This window comes from Bombina bombina, chromosome 10, assembly GCF_027579735.1.
Source record: "Bombina bombina isolate aBomBom1 chromosome 10, aBomBom1.pri, whole genome shotgun sequence".
Taxonomy (NCBI): Eukaryota; Metazoa; Chordata; class Amphibia; order Anura; family Bombinatoridae; genus Bombina; species Bombina bombina.
The window spans coordinates 132,764,472-132,784,577 of NC_069508.1; the positions used below are offsets into that span (position 1 = coordinate 132,764,472).

At 36.9% G+C, this 20,106-nt stretch overlaps 1 protein-coding gene across 1 annotated transcript in view; it reads right to left on the reverse strand.

The window, feature by feature from the left end:
• The window catches only part of AK5 (adenylate kinase 5), an 809,863-nt gene that overhangs the window by 713,342 nt on the left and 76,415 nt on the right, over positions 1-20,106 (reverse strand). Inside the window, exons 4-5 of the mRNA XM_053693336.1 lie at positions 12,751-12,920; positions 11,433-11,546 (exon numbers count right to left, since the gene is read on the reverse strand). Of these exons, the coding sequence (XP_053549311.1) occupies positions 11,433-11,546; positions 12,751-12,920 (284 nt within the window). The remainder of the gene's footprint in view (positions 1-11,432; positions 11,547-12,750; positions 12,921-20,106) is intronic.

Here is a 20,106-nt window from a genome sequence, read left to right on the forward strand (position 1 = left end):
TAGAATGGAGCAGATAGTCTCCATCTTGAAGGACGGAACATTGAGAAATTTGTTTAGTAACTTGGTAACCACAAACAGGTTTGAGCAGAACCCTAGCCCCTGTTCCTGCCTTGGAACAGGCGCTATCACTTCTGAAAGAGAAAGGTCCTGAAAACATTTCAAGAATGTCTCTCTTTTTGTCTGGTCTACAGATAATCTTGAGAGGTGGAACATGCCCCTGGGAGGGAAGGTTTTGAACTCCAACTTGTACCCTGGGAAACTATGTTCATTGCCCATGGGTCTGGAACCTCTCTTTCCCAAGCTTGTAAAAACAGAGAAAGTCTGCTCCCCACCTGATCCGGTCCCACATCGGGGGCAACCCCTTCATGCTGACTTGGATTCAGCTGCAGGCTTCTTGGATTGCTTCCCCTTGTTCCAAGACTGAAAAGGCTTCCAAGGGGGCTTGGGTTGTTCTTGTTTGGAAGAAACTGGGGAAGATTTACCTCTGAAGTTACGAAAGGAATGAAAATTAGCCTGGTGTCCCTTCATCTTGTTCTTCTTGTCTTGAGGCAGAAAAGAACCTTTACCACCCGTGATATCGGAAATAATGGAGAAGAACAGCTTAAGCCTACTCTGGTATTCTATGAGAGGGCAGCAACTTGTCAGGAAAACACAGTGAAACCCACCCCACAAGTTCCTGACTGCTTAAAAGCTACCACAGCCCTACTGAAGAGACTAACGTGGAATACAGCTAAAGCCAATAGATAGGGAAGATCAGAGCAAGCAAGCCCTGGCTTCAAAACAAAAAAATCTTGATAGAAGAATCTTATACAGGACACCTATAACTTAACCTCCTCCTTTAACTGAAGGCAAAGAGAATGACTGGGGGTTGTGGGAAGGGAGGTGATACTTTACAGCTTTGATGTGGTGCTATTTGCCTCCTCCTGCTGGCCAGGAGTGATATTCCCAAAAGTAATTGATGATCCCATGGACTCACCGTGTCATAAGAAAGAAAAAAAGACCAGGAATAAAATCTAGAACCACAATACTAGATATATCTGTTGCACAAAGAAAACCACCAAAGCTAATGTTTAAATAGAGTAAGTTCATAAGTATCCGAGTCAGCAATTGATTAGTAATAAAATAGATAATGCAGTTATATGGCTTTTAGAAATCTTGCAATTATTCTTTTCAGGAACCATGCAGAGAATAGCTTGTTGAAAATGAAAGTCCTTTCATGAAAGTAGAGTTTAGAGTTCCAAAAAAGTGGAAAAAGAACATGTTTTAATAAGTGAGATATATGCAAGCAATAATAAAATGATCTATGTGTTTAACCTCTGCAAATGGGTTAAACACATAGTTAAAGTCAGCTCAAGAGCAGTAATGCACTATTGGGAGGTAGCTGAACACATCTGGTGAGCGAGTGACAAGAGACAAATGTGTGAATCCACCAGTCATCAGATACCTCCCAATAGTGCCTAGGTATGCTGTTTAACAACGGATACCAAGAGAATGAAGTAATGGATGTGATTTAGCTCACTTAAGAGGCCTGTCTATTTTCAGTGCATTTTGCAATGTTTCCATTAAAGGAACATTGACATAAATTTGGTTAATAAAAAAATAAAAAATCAACTGTCTGGCTAGTAAATTTGGCAACTTCTGTGTTAATATTGATCTGTATAAATTTTGCAAAGACAGATAAAATTGTACATACAAATGTATCCTTATGTTTTCTCCAAAGAGATAGCTGATGCCTGAGATTAAAATTGAATTATGCAACAAAAATCATGTACCAGACTACCAGCACATTTACAGCAATAAAATAACGTTGGATTTGTACCATTTACATGTCCACCTCTTGCCTTTGCATGCACCCGCTAGTCTCAAATCTTTACATATATATAGAATAATAGAAGTGCTCAAAACTTCCATATAACACTTAGGGCAACATTTAGCAACATAAGATCTAAAAGAAATGTAAAATATCTAAAAAGAAGCAAAAAAACCCACAACCTGACTTTCCTGTCATTGCTATTCTAATTTGCCTTCTATTATGATTTTAAATATTCCCTTGACAAGCAAAAAACATTTCAATATTCTGCATTCAAATATTAATGAATCTTATCTTGGGTGTTTTTGTAATGTCACAGTATTGGAAGCCTCTCATCTTCTCAGTCCAAGTGCATAAAAATTAATTAGACCTGCTGCTAATTTAGCATAGACTTCCACCTAACCTTTTAACTTTCCCCTTCATTATGACAAATGATTAATTCATCGCTTTATCTTTATGTTGGTAATAGAGATTATGTGAAAAAGCTTTAACAAGTCACATAATTACAATACCACGGATTGTTATACATTTATAGCTATTTTCTTTCTGCACCTCTGGTCAAAAGAAATCAAAATAAAATTCCAAAATGCAAAATAGCCACCTGTGTATTCAACTTATATTTAATATGTGTATGAAAATATAAAAAAGAATCTTTTGTAATTTTAATATGTCAAGCAATTCTCTTAGTTTCTATCAATTCCCCATAAGATTATATTGTTGCAGATGGAAAATAACTGTACATGTCTTGTATTCCAGGCACACACAGTAAGGCAAAGATGAGAGAAAACATCTCTTGGCATCCATCTGCTGGAATAAGCTTCAGTAAGTCATTCACTGGCAGAACCCTCAGCATGTTAAATACAGACAACACCAGTTGTACCATGCGGCAGTGACTATCATGGGCTGGCACTGCAAGAATACAGATAATTACTATGCCATTTGCTTTTTTTTTGTTTGAGTTAGAAATGCCATGTCTTTCTTTTGCACTTATTAACAATGATATGCCTGTGGTTACAGTTCCTTTTTCTCAATTAAATGATATATCAATTAACATTTAAGCTTGTTTTGCTACTTTTAATTTTGGCTCACATTACTACATAGTGTTCTCTGAGTAGTGGAATGATTTTAAAACAGCTATGGAATTTGTGCATTAAGAAACCATTATAAGAAGCTATTTTCATTGTTCAGATTCTTCTGTTGATGAATTCCTAATTAATTGTATTATAAATCTGAATATTCCATCCTTTCTCAAATTCATAGAAATGATACATTTATAGAATACAGTAAGAAGCAGCTAAGTACAAGAAATGACAGAATTTTAGGAGGATTATTCTGCTTTAACAAAATTAGCTTAACTGCTACTGCCAAAGTTGAATCAGCATGTTTCTAAGCAACATGTTGCAGCCTTTTCTGTCAACCAAGGGGTTAACCACAGGAGCTGTACCTGAGTGACCTGTACTCAAACTGAAAATAATTTGTCCATTTTCAGCCAATAAGAGTTAGAGTTTGATTGACATCTCTTGCTAAACCTGGTACTATTTCCTAAGGGCGACTCATTATTATAATCTGAATCACATAATTTCATACCATTTTGTACTTTGCCAATAAAAACAGCAAATCCGCCGGAATCTCACAATATTAAGCCTTAGTGTGCTTTTGCAGAAGAGAAAAAGGTTGTAGAATTATAATTTTTTACCTTACATTACTTTTAATTTATGATAATATTTTCTGTAGTTTCACAGTCTGCTTACATTTACTAAAAATTGTATTATAATTTGTAATTATTATTATTTTAACAATTATTATTATTTTATCATATTTATTTACATTCCATCAACAGATTACCCTGCCCTATACAGGGGTCATGATAAGTAAAGATAAAGGGTAGACAGAGACAAAGGGATGAAATATTCAAATGTTATTATGGTACAAATAACGCTCTAAAAATAGTAAGAAAAAACATAGTCCTATTTGAGTGTTACAGCCATCAGGATATCCATTCCTGCTTAATTATTTTTTTTATCTTTTTGACACACTTTGCACTCTTCTTAGTAGGCTTACAGCCAGACAGTGGGATGCGGCATAGATAACGTTATGCAGCCATGTTTTAGTTCTCCAAGTCACCCTTCAATCTAAGATGAAAACCAACAAAGGGGTAAATTTACTAAAGTGCGAGCGGACATGATACAATGTAGCGTATCATGTCTGCTGCACATCGATAAATGTCGACAGCATACGCTGTCGGCATTTATCGTTGCACCAGCAGTTCTTGTGAACTGCTGGTGCAAAACTGCCCCCTGCAAATTCAGAGGTGTCAATCAACCCAATCGTATTCTCAGAGCAGGCGGACAGGTTATGGAGCAGCGGTCTTAAGACCTGAAGGTACTGATAGGCACAGTATCAATTAGTAAAAAATAGGATTGAAGAGGTAATGTTTAACCTCGGTGCTGCCCCTTTAAATTACATGAACAATAGGAAGGGGGAAAAAAGAGAGGATATAGAGGGGATTGGTAAGCACTCTTACACCTATTATTTGTAATTGCTGTATACTTACAGCGTAAAGGTACTGCTAGTGAATAATTATAATAAAATTAATCTTTATTAGTAAAGTTTAAAAAACATGACTAAGGTGATAAACACCACCTATAATTAGCCCACACCACTAAAATTATCCTTCAAACTACCATTGGCCACTGTAACTTAGCAAGCATGTCACCCCCCTGTATTCCTGGCAGGAACTGTCGGCTTCAGGTGTCAGGAGTGGCATGAAGAACCAGTTATATGCAGCACTGAAGGTAAAAAGGATAATCACTGATTAGAATTCAAAAACAACACAAACATTTTTCGGCTGTTCGCCATGAGAGGAAGACATTACTCAACATTGACATCAACAAAAAGACACAAAGGTGCCTATATGGCCTAGTACAGTCTTATACCAAGGAGCAATAGTATATGTGGTAAGATATATACTCACAAAAGGTGATGCATCTCCATTGATGCTATTCAGACAGGAAGGGATCAATACAGTCACCCAACAGACTATGGCAAGGCTTCCACAGGAGGCAATCAGCAAAGGTCCAGTGGACCAATAAAGATCCAAATAATACACGGTAGCAAGTGTTTGAGATAAAAAAGTATTAAACTTTACTAACAAAGGTTAAAATCAAGCGACGCGTTTCTCAGCAGCTAGCTGTTTCATAAGCCTGATGAAACAGCTAGCTGCTGAGAAACGCGTTGCTTGATTTTAACCTTTGTTAGTAAAGTTTAATACTTTTTTATCTCAAACACTTGCTACCGTGTATTATTTGGATCTTTATTGGTCCACTGGACCTTTGCTGATTGCCTCCTGGGGAAGCCTTGCCATAGTCTGTTGGGTGACTGTATTGATCCCTTCCTGTCTGAATAGCATCAATGGAGATGCATCACCTTTTGTGAGTATATATCTTACCACATATACTATTGCTCCTTGGTATAAGACTGTACTAGGCCATATAGGCACCTTTGTGTCTTTTTGTATTTTACAACAGATTATCCATCTTTACCCCAAGAGGTCTGTCTGCTGGGTGACTGTTATAGATCCCAGACTGCTCCCATTGCACTAACTGGAGTGCTCCCAAGATTGTGAGTTTAATTTAACACAACCTGATCATTCAATCTCTGTGGATCAAACAATATTGGGCCATGTGGCGCATCTGTCTTTTCTCTTGTTTATAGATTACCCTCTTGGATCCAGGCCGGGTCCTCTACAGATTGCTGCCTAAACATCTCCTCATTTCACCACCCAAAGACTTTATATTATAGTTTTTTATGTTTTATTGCACTTTTGTCTCTAATATTCGATAACTAGTATATTATGTGATAATATTTTAAAATTTACACATTGCGTATCTTTGGTGTACACTATATATACTATATACATCATATAGCCCATTGAGTGCTATTTTTTATCCCACCATTAATATATCTATCAAATATATCTATTTAATTATCTAGGGCGCCCCCTATCTTATAGACATTTTCAATGTGAGGTACCTCCTTTATATAGGGGTACCCTTGCAATGCTGTTGGCTGATTTTCAATTTCAAATTCAAATCAGCCAATAGAATTAAAGCCTTTTCTAAGGTTAGGTGAGGTGTTTTTTTGTTTTTTAAGCTAAGGTTAGGGTATTTTTTTCAGATAAGGTTTTTTTGGGGGGTAACTTAGGGGGTGTTAGGTTAGGCCGGTTAGCTGGTTAGGGGGTTTAGGATTAGAGGGCCATTTGGAAGATCCAAGTACAACAGTTTATATAAATGCCATAAGGTAAATTATGCTCAGAATTCCCTAACCAATATTCCGACGAGCTTTGGTAAGTTTGTGTGACATAACTGATCTTTTGAAAGGCATTAAAAAGGGCTATCACATCTAATTATGTATTCAAAGTGAGTACATTTTAGCAATATAAATCCTAGCTTGCTGCCATTCATTGATTTCAAAAGTATGTTCTGCTAATTGCTACTACTGCTAAGAATGGCAAAGTTGAAAATCTCTTCAATATTAGGAAAAGGTTTTTTTTTTGTTTTTTTGTTTTTTATAATACATTTCCTTCCTCAGTCAGAGTTAGTAAGGTTTATTCCTCACATCACTTATCCATATTATAATAAAGAAAATATAGTGAATAATCTACAGCAAATCAAACTAAAGCTGAGATTCTTGCTAAATCATCCAAATGCTGCAAATTAGTACAACTGACCTAGTAATAATACTAATACTACTGATAATAACACTAGACAATCCCAAAGTACCTGTTACCACCACTATGCTCCCTAAAATAGTTTGACATCACCATAAAGGGACATAAAATCCTCTTTCTTTTTTCTTTCATGATTCAGGTTCAGATAGAGCATACAATTTTAAACAACTTTCTAGTTTATTTCTGTTAATATAAGTTAATATGAAAATTCACTACCAGAATGCATAGTGCCTACTGTAATGTTTGGTGGAGGAAGGATAATGTTAAGTGGCATAACTGCAGGAGTCTCAGAGGTCTCAATTGAGACAGGGTCCACACCTATAGGGGGGCCATTTGGCCCTACAATCAGTAGTGGTGTTGCTTACTGGCCCCTCAGGCATTATGTCTTGCCCATCTGTGTGCCCCCCTGTGAAAAAAGCTTAGAGAGTTTATAAAAAGTGTTTGCATTTGCAATTACAATATGGTTTAAGTGTTGCCAATATGGCCACTACAATGTTGCTGTACAGAAATACCTGCCACCATATTTGTACAGGAAGGAAGCTCAAGTGTATTTCCTCTGGTATAAATTAACTAAGAGTGAAGGATGACTCAGTCAAATGGGAAAATCTCCTTTTTCACCTATGTAGCTGCAGATTCTGTAAATGGCAAGAAAGGGAGCTGTTAAAATGCAGGGCCCTGCCACTGCATTTGCTGGGGCTAAGTAAGCTCTAGTTACACCCCTGTCTGGGTTTCAGGGTTTGGACTAAGCCCATTATTTCCTGTGAAGGGTCATCTTAATGCTGCAGGATACAAAGGCATTTTAGAAATTTGGGTGCTTCAAACCTTGTTGCAACAGTTTCAAGCATGACTTCGCCCCTGTGCATAATGCAAGGTCCATCAAGACAAGTTTGGTGTGGAAGAATCGATTGGCCAGCACACAGCCCTATTGGACACCTTTGAGATGAACTGGAACACAGACTGCAAGCCAGACCTTCTTGTCCAACATTAGTGCCTGAATGGGAACAAATTACCACAGACACATCTCAAAATCTTGGAAAGCCGTCCCAGTAGAGTGGCGGTTGTTACTGCCACAAAGAGGTGGCCAACTCCTTATTAATGCCCATGGATTTGGAATAGGATTCCAACAAGCTCATATTAGAGTGATGATCAGCTGTCAAAATATGTTTGGTTGGGGGGCATGTCCGGGCCAGGTCTGAAGATGGCCGCTTATTTGGGAGCTCTGCAAAGCAGACTCACATTCTGCCTATAATCTTGATGCTGTGCAGCCATCCAGCCTGATATTGTGCTTTCTATAGCAGCAGTTGATGAGCTGATTCTATTTTGAAATTTCTGAGAGTTCCCAGACCGGACAGCTGAGACCTTTCAACGGCTTCTCGTGAGAGAGATCTCGGCACCCTCCCCCGGGGAAACCGGGTTAACAACAGTATGGAGGGGAACCTATTTCTACAGATACAAGCCCTATTTGGAGAATATGAGAAACGGATGTGTGATCGGTTTGATCGGCTTCTGGCAATCGCTGAAGCTCAGAGCAATGGAAAAGAGAACACTGGGCTCATTAAGGAGGAGGAGATTGGGCCCAGCTTCAACTCACATCACAGCCCCATGCAGCTACAAGGAAGTCGCAATACCGCGGAGACTATTTCCTCACGGATCCTAGTGCCTAAGCTATTGGAGCCAAATACAGAAAAGCAACTGGGAAATGCGCACAACCTACCGTGCGCAGCTCACTGTATTAAGGATGAACTCCTTATTACATCTATCTTTCAACTAGGAGCCCGAACTGCCATGAGGGACCTTACTTTTGACATACTGCATGCTGGTTCATCCTGGACGGAGCCATTGCCAATCAGCACGGATCTGGTCCTTATGCAGGTCTGTAGCCCTTCTAAATTCGGAGAGGTTGTAGCGGGGTGGACAACTGACTTCCTCATGTGCAGCCTTACCCTAGCTTGGATCCCGGGGAAAATTGATCTGGCCTCTTGGGAGTACTGTTCCTACGGCAACTTGGTCTGTAGAATCAGACAGGCAGGAGTGGGCTAGTTTGTGGTCCTTGCTCAGGGAACCGGGACACCTGTCAGCCTGGTCCATTCAGTCTTACACATTTTGCCCCAACTTTGACTGTCTTTGGGGTGCACAAATATTGACTCACGCCAAGGGAACTAATTTATATTTCAGATGATCTGCTTCCTGCCTAATAGTTTGTGTTTTCCAACATTGAACACAGGAGAGACTCCATTGTTATTATGTCTAATGTGTGCGTTTTTTTCTTTTCTTTCCTTACATTGTACTTAGAGATCATACACGTACAATGCAGATGTGAATCTGTCCCTTTGGCAAGTAATATATGTTATAGCCAGTATATGTTTTCCTGAGGTCTATGTAGTTGAACACATTGATCGCATTTACCCTCTGAATATTTCTGTATTTACAATATATGTATTTTTAGTAGTATGCCGGCAGACATTGGGAAATCTTATTCCTTTGCATAAATTCTATAAGTCTAGGACCAAGTGGCATTATATAATTCTGATGTGCGACTCTAGTGAAACCATGTAATAGACTCTACCAAAATATTGTAGGAGATCTTTGGATCTCTTAATCTGCGCATAATGCGGGCTATTATTACTATAATATCGGTATGTGAAAAGGATATCAGCATGCCATCTACCCAAATCTTTCTTAGAGTTTGCTAACGCCTGCAGTTTCAGTCCTAGTCTGATAATGTTTCAGCAATTTATCTCCTGCATTTTCCCTCCATTCCCTTCCCTTTTGGCAGAGTTACACAGTCTCTGCCCTGTCCAAAGAGCCCTAGCTGCTCTTTGGGCCCTACCAACAATAATATTGCTGTGTTTATATGCACGCTCTTCTCTACATCTAACCTGCTAGTTGATGTACTCTTAGATTGGTTCACCTTTTGCATGCAGATAGTTAAATATAAGTTTGTCTATTGGTTATTTATATCTCATGTATGTCACTATCTTATATTGTATAATGGTCATCATTTCTGATTTACGTCTGTGGATGTCTATACAGGTTTAGTTTGAGTCTGCAGTTTGTTTGTTTTTTTCTCTATCTCTATATATGAAGCTACTGTATTAATGATGTGTCATCAACTATACCCTATTTTTCAGATCCCTTAGATGGATCTCTGTAGCATTGATGGCACTATGCAGATAAAGTAATTAAATACGAATGTACAAAGTTCATATTAAAGAATAAAAAAGAGGTTTGTCATCTGAGACCCAAAAGTGGTCTCCTTTGTTGAAGTTAGCCCCCTATAGTGTAACTAGTTTTTAACAGAGGCCCAAAAGTGACCTCGTGTGACATCAGGGAGGTGTAATGATCATTAGGCATATTAGTTGCATACCTTATGTCTGTACCTGTCTGGAATATGTAGTGTATATTGGAAACATGTGGTACTATGCTGTATTTCTCATTATTACTATTTTTTATTGCTTTGTTTTATATGTATGCCTTGTAACAATCCTCAAATAAAAAAACTATTTAAAAAAAAAAATATATATATATGTTTGGTTATACAGTGTATTTGTAAACCAATTAAACATTTCACCAACGGTCTGTTATAGTTTTCACTAAAGGACTGTTATAGTTTTCATTACAGCTCTGTAATTACATAACCGTTGAATGAGAACATTACTAATGGATTCCCACCATACAGCATGACATCAGTAATGGTCTGTATTCATTTGAAACCATATTAAAAAAAAAAAAAAAAAAACATGCCTAAAGAAATAATAATGCTAGTGAAATCAATAAATGCTTGCTCTACAACAACTTTACCGGTAGAGAGTCTCAACTGTTCATATTTTACTGCTACAGATGGTAAACAAGATTGTAAATAACAGAAGATGTGTACAATATTTAAAGGGACATTAACCCTAAGATTTCAAAACTGCTATGCGCTTCTCATTAATTTTACTCAAAAAAATTTGTTTTTCAGATACTTATTTTTTCAAGTAGATCTTTTGCAATGCAGTGATAATTTATGAGGCTAAAGAGGGACAGTCTACTTAAAAATTGCCAAAAAAGATAGATAATCCCTTTATTACCCATTCCCCAGTTTTACATAACCAACACAGTTATATTAATATACTTTTTATTTCTACGATTACCTGTATCTAAGCCCCTGCAGGTTGCACCTTATCTCAGTTTTTTATTTTTTTAAGCTTTTTATAATCTTGAATTTTAGCCAATTGGTGCATGTCCTTTTAAACCCATTATCCTTCTCCACAGGAGTGAGCACAATGCTATCTATATGGCACACATAAACAAGCACAGTCTGGCTGTAGTACAAGATTGTAAAAAGCTTAAAAAAAAAAAAAAAGCACTGAGATAATGGATGGTTTGCTGGGGCTTGAAAACAGGTAATCCTAGAGGTTAAAAAGTATAATAATATAACAATGTTGGTTATGCAAAGATGGGGTATGGGTAGTAGAGGCATTATTTATCTTTTTAAAACAATAAAAAAAATGACAGTTTGTCTCTTTAAATTAAAAAAAAAAGTCACCTAATGTCCCTTTAAGTTTGATTTGCAACAACTTGAAACAGCGGACAAGTTATGCAACATAGTCAGCTAAGCTTTCAAAAAAGCAATTCTTTTAATGCATCTATAGTGGCTACAATGTATATCATTTTACAAGGATACTATCACATAGAACCAGATATTCAACAAAATATATAAAATCACTATGTAGGATTCTAAAATAACTATGCTAGTCGGTTAATCTTTACTGTTACTGTAAAACCACATAATGAAGGTACAACAGTGAATATTTATAAAGAGGTAATGTGCTCTGTACAATGTGATAAAATAATACTTTTAATATGCTGAACAGAACTTGATTGTAACAAGAGGATGATAAAAGCTCTTACTTGATCCTCGAATGACAGTGCTTGAGAAACATCTCGAGGAAATCCATCTATAACAATGCCCTCTGAGTCTGGGATTTGCATTAGTTTTTGTTTGATTTCGGTAATAGTTGTTTCCTTTTAAAGAAAAAAAGGAATAAGGCAGTCATTATTTAGCAAAGATACAGTAAATAAATTGTTAATGTTAAAGGGGCAATGTACTCATTGCTGATAAGAGATAATTGTACTCAAAGCTGCTGCAGGAGCATCCTTTCAAATGATCTGGCCTCTCCCCCCCCCCCCCCAACATTCACTATGAAATGTATTTCTGCTGTTGTCTCTTGTTTACATAGCTTTTCTATTTTCAATACCGCAGTGCCGAAATTTCCTGTATAGGCGACAGTTTTAACAGGCAAAAACAGCTATTTAAAATGTCAAAATTCAAAAGGACATGAAACCCAGTTTTTGTTTATCGTTCATGATTCATATAGCGAATCCAATTTTAAACAACTTCCCATTTACTTGTTTTATCAAACTTGCTTCATTCTCTTGGTATCCTTTGTTGAAGGAGCAACAATGAACTACTGGGAGCTAGCTGAACACGTCAGTTAAGATAATGACAAGAGGCATATATGTTAAGCCACCAATCAGCAGCTAGCTCTCAGTAATGCATTGCTGCTCTTAAGCCTACCTAGGTATGCATTTCAAAGGATACCAAGAGAACAAAGCAAATTAGATAAGAGAAGTAAATTGGAAAACTGTGTACAATTGCATATCTGAATCATGAAAGCATAATTTTGACTTTACTGTCCTTTTAAGGTTAAAGGGATATTAAACCCAATTTGTTTCTTTCATGATTCAGATAGAGCAGGCAATTTTAATCAACTTTCTAATTTACTCCTATTATCAATTTTTCTTTGTTCTCTTGGTATCTTTATTTGAAAAAGTAGAAATCTAAGCTAACAAGCCAGCCCATTTCTGGTTAAGCACCCTGGCTAGCACTTGCTGATTGGTGGCTACATTTAGCCACCAATAACCAAGTGCAACCCAGGTCTGAACCAAAAATGGGCTGGCTCTTAAGCTTTACATTACTGCTTTTCAAATAAAGATACCAAGAGAAGGAAGAAAATTGATAATAGGAGTAAATTAGAAAGTTGATTAAAATTGCATGCTCTATCTGAATCATGAACGTTTAATTTTGACTTTAGTGTCCCTTTAAGGAGCTGTTTGTAAACAATGGAATACATCCTAGCATTTATAAAAAGATCAGATATATAATTGAGAAAACATTTTACAGTATATTTTCCCTTTAACAAGAACAGATTAAATGACACTGCTGTACCTGCGGTGCTAATTCGCCATTTGTTATTATCTTTGCAATTAGGCTCCATTTTCTATTGCTGCTTGTGTTGTGAATCTTCTTTCTTAACAGTTCACCCACAGATATGTATTCAAATCCATAACGTTCGGCTATTTTTAGGCTCTGGGTGCCTTTTCCACTGCCAGGTCCACCTTCATTTAACAGTAAAGCAAAGAACATCAATTTCCAATGGGGTAATTTTGCTGAATTTTACTACAAGATCTAACATTTATTTTAAAAAAAATTTGATTAAATGTGACTCAAATGCATAAAATTACATATTATAAAATTGCATATTATAAAATTACATATTATAAAATTGCATATTATAAAATTACATATTATAAAATTACATATTATAAAATTGCATATTATAAAATTACATATTATAAAATTGCATATTATAAAATTACATATTATAAAATTACATATTATAAAATTACATATTATAAAATTGCATATTATAAAATTACATATTATAAAATTGCATATTATAAAATTACATATTATAAAATTACATATTATAAAATTACATATTATGCAGTTTCCACTGCAGTTATTGAGTGACTTGAGACAAAATATTATAGGAATATTCTGATACAAAAACTACATGGACTAATTCATTAGTTAGCTGGAATCAGTAATGCAAAAATGATACGATCTTTGTTTAAACCCAAAGAGTTATAGAGCACTATGAAGAATATATTGTCCCCAATTACTAGGATAAACCACACTAATCTGATTTCTGCATAGAAGTTAGTAGTATAATTGTAAAGCCTATAAAACATATCTGAACCTCCAGTAAACAGTGAACACATTGTTGAGATATTTTTCTGCTCCAACATAGATTGGATTTAGTAGTATCATCCTCTGAAGCATCTTATAAACCACTCTAAGGGACATTGTAATGTAAAATTTGTTTCACCGACCCTTAAAAGGGACATTAAACACTAAATAAATGCTAGATAGAATGATGCATTCAAAAGAAAAGATTAGTTTGAGAATAACACATAGATGTATTTTTTAAACTTTCATTAGCTGTTTTAATATTGGCAAAATAAGGGCAAAGTTTTAGTGTCTGTTTAAAACAATAGGAGCTGCCATGTTGTAACTTAGATTACCTTCTCTGCTGTGGCCAATTAGAGACAGTTATAAATAGGTCACTAGAGTGTGAAGCCAATGGCTGTGTGTAATATAACAGTGTTCTGCACTTCCATTTCTAGCAAGAACCGGAAAGCTTACAACTTCAGATTGGATTTACAGGAAAATGGGACAAAATAAATAATGAAAGCGTATTGCAGAATTTTTCTTATGTATAAAATGTATCATTTTATATTGCCATCTCAAAGTGTTTATTGTCCCTTTAATGTGTTGCCAATGATTTATTATAATTTAAAATGTATGGTGAATTATTTGTGCTTATTTTTGTATATGAAATAGTAGTTTTTTCTGATTGAAACCTCAATCCATTGCTCTCAAGAATGTGCCAATATAACTGGACTGATCATGCAGAATAACATACCCTCTAATCTTATCTCTCTCTCTTGCATTACTTATATCTCTCACCTCACTAGGAACTTGATTGTTGCCACTCATAGCTTTTCTATAAAGAATACAGGGAGTGGTTTCAATAGACAAAAACAGCTATTTTAAAAACAACATAAAGGTAAATTAGCTATTTAGAATCAATTTGATATACCCAGCCTGTTAACCATATAACAAAGAACACATTAAAGTGTAGAAAAAAAAAGTTATAGTACAATGTCCCTTTAAATAAAATGAGAATGTTTTAGGCAAGTTAAAGGTTTAGTCTATTCAACTTCAACAAACTCCTTCAAAAAGATTTCTCCAAACTGGTTATTTGTGTTTATTTAAACTTTCTTTTGTGTTGTCTCAGATTTAGACAGGAGATCAAATTTAAGTTTTCATGTTCACGAAAAAGTTAATTATAGGAATCACCTTGTTTCCATACATAGGGGGACTTTTTTGATGTTTAAATTACAAAGCTTGGGAGGAAAACGGTAAAATCCCAAATTAAACCTTTATTATTCAGACAGACCATGCAATTCCATACAACTTTCCAATTAACTTCCATTATCTAATGTGCTTTAATATCTTGGTATACTTTGTTGAATAGCATAGATAGGTATGCTCAACAGCAGCAATCTATTACTGGGAGCTAGCTGCTGCAAATATACTCTTCTTGTCATTGGCTTACTTGATGTACTTAGCTAGCCCCAATAGTGCATTGATGCTCCTTCAATAAAGGATACTACAAGAATAAAGCAAATTTGATAAGAAACAGTATATTAGAAATGTGTTGTATCTATCTTAATCATGTAAGAAATTTGATTTTCATATCCCTTAAAGAATAATACCATTATATGCTAATATAATATATATATGCATAAATAAAAAGTTACTTTAATGTCCTTTTAATAAGCATAATGTGAATAGCTAATAAACTCCATAACACAGAAACAAAACAATACAAAATAGAACCATAATCCACATTACCCATTGAGAAAGGGACATGACAGTCAAATTAAAGTGTCATGATTCAGCTAGTGCGTACAGTTTTTAAAGACTTTCTAATTTATTTGTTTACGTCTATTATCAGCTATAAATATCTCTTCAGCTTGGAGAAAAATTATAGTGCAGATTTCACAAGGGCTGAACACACTGAATTCTCTAAGAAAAAGGGGTTGAATCTAATAGTCCAAGAGAGATGAAAGCTGACTCCCATAGAAAGTTATAAAGCTCTCTCAGATACAGAATCTCACAGCGGAGAGTGAATTTAACAGGGGATCATTTGTCATTGATAAAAAAATAAAATCTCAATTTGCAGCAACACAAATTAAATGGAAATGTTTTTGCTACAGTTTAACTTGTATTTGCCTCTAGTACTTTTCTGTCAGGTAAAAAACTGTATTGTAAATTTCGAGCAACATAACCTGCATACAGCTGGCGACAAATCAGTGAGACCTGCAGGTGTAAAATGCTTAGAGAATATCATGAGAATTGTGGGAGGGATTCAGACACACCCTGGGAACTCCCCTGTTCAGCATAGGGAACTCCCCTGTCCCTACAACTTTACAAAATGGTCAGGCTTATTTCACATAGAACAAATGCAAAGAGCAACGTAATTTGTAAGAGATACAGAGCAATATAAAAAGTATAATCCTAATTTGCTATATCTACACAGAAAAAAATAGAATTTGTAAAAGCACAATCCTAAATACACTGCTGTATACAGAATCTAAAAGCATTAAAATACAAAATAGAAAGTGCAAAGCTTAAATGCAATATAACTTAAAATGACAAAATATGAAGTAATATAAAATACAAAGCACAAAGTATAAATGTAACAAAACTATTATGTCATATATCGATTGCTACATTGCACTGGGCTTGTCTCTCTTTCATATCAAGAAATACAGGGAACGTCCCTTAGAGAAGTACAGCAAAATTGGCCTTTCTAAAATTTATTGATGGATCTCACAGTTAATTAAGATCATTTTGGATTATCTTATCTGAGAGGAAAGATTTAGATAATCTGTGTCTCCTTGATTACAATATGACCCTTTTCCCTGAGGACATAATAAAGTAAGGAACATGCAGGTGTCTTTAGCACTTTGTGTCAGCAGTGAGTGCAAAAATGTTATACAAGCAACCTATAGAGAGACCACAGCAGTTTTAGTCACTGTGTGATAAACTAAGCTAGTATAGCAAGAACACAAAACATCTCCAAGAAGAAATATTAGCGCATTTCAACTGCTGCAAGAAACAAAATTGTTAATCACCTTACCTGCCCTCCTCCCTACTCATCCACTGTTGTTCATCTTCCATTACAGAAGCAGCCAATTGGAAGCTGTGGTGCAAGCATCTATAAAGAGAATAGGTGCCTTCCCATGCTGCCTATTCTCAGCCTCTGCCCATGTGCCACTCCTGCCAAACCTGACATATGAGCAGTGAAGGCACCTCCCTGGATGGCAAGGTTAAATTCTGTTTGACTTTAGAAACTTTTGTATTAACTTTATTTTTTCTTTGTGCAGTGTTTAACAGGTAATTATATCTAGAAATGAGTTATTGCTTCTTATGTTCTGACTATGTGACCCTTTAATAAAGACTAAACACAAAGTGAGAGTGCATTTATCTTTGGATAGGAGGCATCAAAACAATTTATGTGAATAGTCTTAATGGACAGGTCAACACAGTAGATTTGCATAATCAACAAATGCAAGATAACAAGACAATGCAATAGCACTTAGTCTGAACTTCAAATGAATAGTACTTTTTTTCTGACAATTTTAAAAGTTATGTCTATTTCCACTCCCCCTGTACCATGTGAAAGCCATCAGCCAATCACCAATGCATACACGTACCATGTGACAGCCATCAACCAATCACAAATGCATATACGCTTATTCTGTGAATTCTTGCACATGCTCAGTAGGAGCTGGTGACTTAAAAAAGTTTAAATATAAAAAAAACTGCACTTTTTTTAATGGAAGTAAATTGGAAAGTTGTTTAAAAACATAATTTATGCTTACCTGATAAATGTATTTCTCTTGTAGTGTATCCAGTCCACGGATCATCCATTACTTGTGGGATATTCTCCTTCCCAACAGGAAGTTGCAAGAGGATCACCCACAGAAGAGCTGCTATATAGCTCCTCCCCTCACTGCCATATCCAGTCATTCGACCGAAACAAGACGAGAAAGGAGAAACCATAGGGTGCAGTGGTGACTGTAGTTTAATTAAAATTTATACCTGCCTTAAAAGGACAGGGCGGGCCGTGGACTGGATACACTACAAGAGAAATAAATTTATCAGGTAAGCATAAATTATGTTTTCTCTTGTTAAGTGTATCCAGTCCACGGATCATCCATTACTTGTGGGATACCAATACCAAAGCTAAAGTACACGGATGATGGGAGGGTCAAGGCAGGAACTTAAACGGAAGGAACCACTGCCTGTAGAACCTTTCTCCCCAAAACAGCCTCAGAAGAAGCAAAAGTGTCAAATTTGTAAAATTTTGAAAAGGTGTGAAGCGAAGACCAAGTCGCAGCCTTGCAAATCTGTTCAACAGAGGCCTCATTTTTAAAGGCCCAGGTGGAAGCCACAGCTCTAGTAGAATGAGCTGTAATCCTTTCAGGGGGCTGCTGTCCAGCAGTTTCATAGGCTAAGCGTATTATGCTCCGAAGCCAAAAGGAGAGAGAGGTTGCCAAAGCTTTTTGACCTCTCCTCTGTCCAGAGTAAACGACAAACAGGGCAGATGTTTGACGAAAATCTTTAGTAGCCTGTAAGTAAAACTTCAAGGCACGGACTACGTCCAGATTATGCAAAAGACGTTCCTTCTTTGAAGAAGGATTTGGACACAATGATGGAACAACAATCTCTTGATTGATATTCCTGTTAGAAACCACCTTAGGTAAAAACCCAGGTTTGGTACGCAGAACTACCTTGTCTGAATGAAAAATCAGATAAGGAGAATCTCAATGTAAGGCAGATAACTCAGAGACTCTTCGAGCCGAGGAAATAGCCATCAAAAACAGAACTTTCCAAGATAAAAGTTTAATATCAATGGAATGAAGGGGTTCAAACGGAACTCCCTGAAGAACTTTAAGAACCAAGTTTAAGCTCCACGGGGGAGCAACAGTTTTAAACACAGGCTTAATCCTAACCAAAGCCTGACAAAATGCCTGGACCTCTGGAACTTCTGCCAGACGCTTGTGCAAAAGAATAGACCGAGCAGAGATCTGTCCTTTTAAAGAACTAGCTGATAAGCCTTTGTCCAAACCCTCTTGGAGAAAGGACAATATCCTAGGAATCCTAACCTTACTCCATGAGTAACTCTTGGATTCACACCAATAAAGATATTTACGCCATATCTTATGGTAGATTTTCCTGGTGACAGGCTTCCGAGCCTGTATTAAGGTATCAATGACTGACTCGGAGAAGCCACGCCTTGATAGAATCAAGCGTTCAATCTCCATGCAGTCAGTCTCAGAGAAATTAGATTTGGATGATTGAAATGACCTTGTATTAGAAGGTCCTGCCTCAGAGGCAGAGTCCATGGTGGAAGAGATGACATGTCCACTAGGTCTGCATACCAGGTCCTGCGTGGCCACGCAGGCGCTATCAGAATCACTGATGCTCTCTCCTGTTTGATTTTGGCAATCAGTCGAGGGAGCAGAGGAAACAGTGGAAACACATAGGCCAGGTTGAAGAACCAAGGAGCTGCTAGAGCATCTATCAGCGTTGCTCCTGGACCTGGATCCGTATCAAGGAAGCTTGGCGTTCTGGCGAGATGCCATGAAATCCAGTTCTGGTTTGCCCCAACGATGGACCAGTTGAGCAAACACCTCCGGATGGAGTTCCCACTCCCCAGGATGAAAAGTCTGACGACTTAGAAAATCCGCCTCCCAGTTCTCTACGCCTGGGATGTGGATCGCTGACAGGTGGCAAGAGTGAGACTCTGCCCAGCGAATTATCTTTGAGACTTCTAACATCGCTAGTGAACTCCTGGTTCCCCCTTGATGGTTGATGTAAGCCACAGTCGTGATGTTGTCCGACTGAAATCTGATGAACCTCAGTGTTGCTAACTGAGGCCAAGCTAGAAAAGCATTGAATATTGCTCTTAACTCCAGAATATTTATTGGGAGGAGTTTCTCCTCCTGAGTCCACGATCCCTGAGCCTTCAGGGAGTTCCAGACTGCGCCCCAACCTAGAAGACTGGCATCTGTTGTTACAATCGTCCAATCTGGCCTGCAAAAGGTCATACCCTTGGACAGATGGACCCGAGAAAGCCACCAGAGAAGAGAATCTCTGATCTCTTGTCCAGATTTAGTAGAGGGGACAAATCTGAGTAATCCCCATTCCACTGACTTAGCATGCATAATTGCAGCGGTCTGAGATGCAGGCGCGCAAATGGCACTATGTCCATTGCCGCTACAATTAAGCCGATTACTTCCATGCACTGAGCCACTGACGGGCGTGGAATGGAATGAAGGACACGGCAAGCATTTAGAAGTTTTGATAACCTGGACTCCGTCAGGTAAATTTTCATCTCTACAGAATCTATAAGAGTCCCTAGGAAGGAGAAAAGTGCTTAGTGAGTACAGCGCTACAAAACCCTAGAAGAAGGGTTTGTGGCTAAAGATGGTGTCCACGATTGGTTGTTATAACTATAAGTGGTGTATATAATAGTAATACAAATAGCCGATAGGTCTAAGTGCATGAATATTACAATGTATGGAAAAAGGAATTTATAATGGATCAAACGCTCCTATATGCTTTGCTAAAAACATTTATTATGTTTTGCTAATACCATTT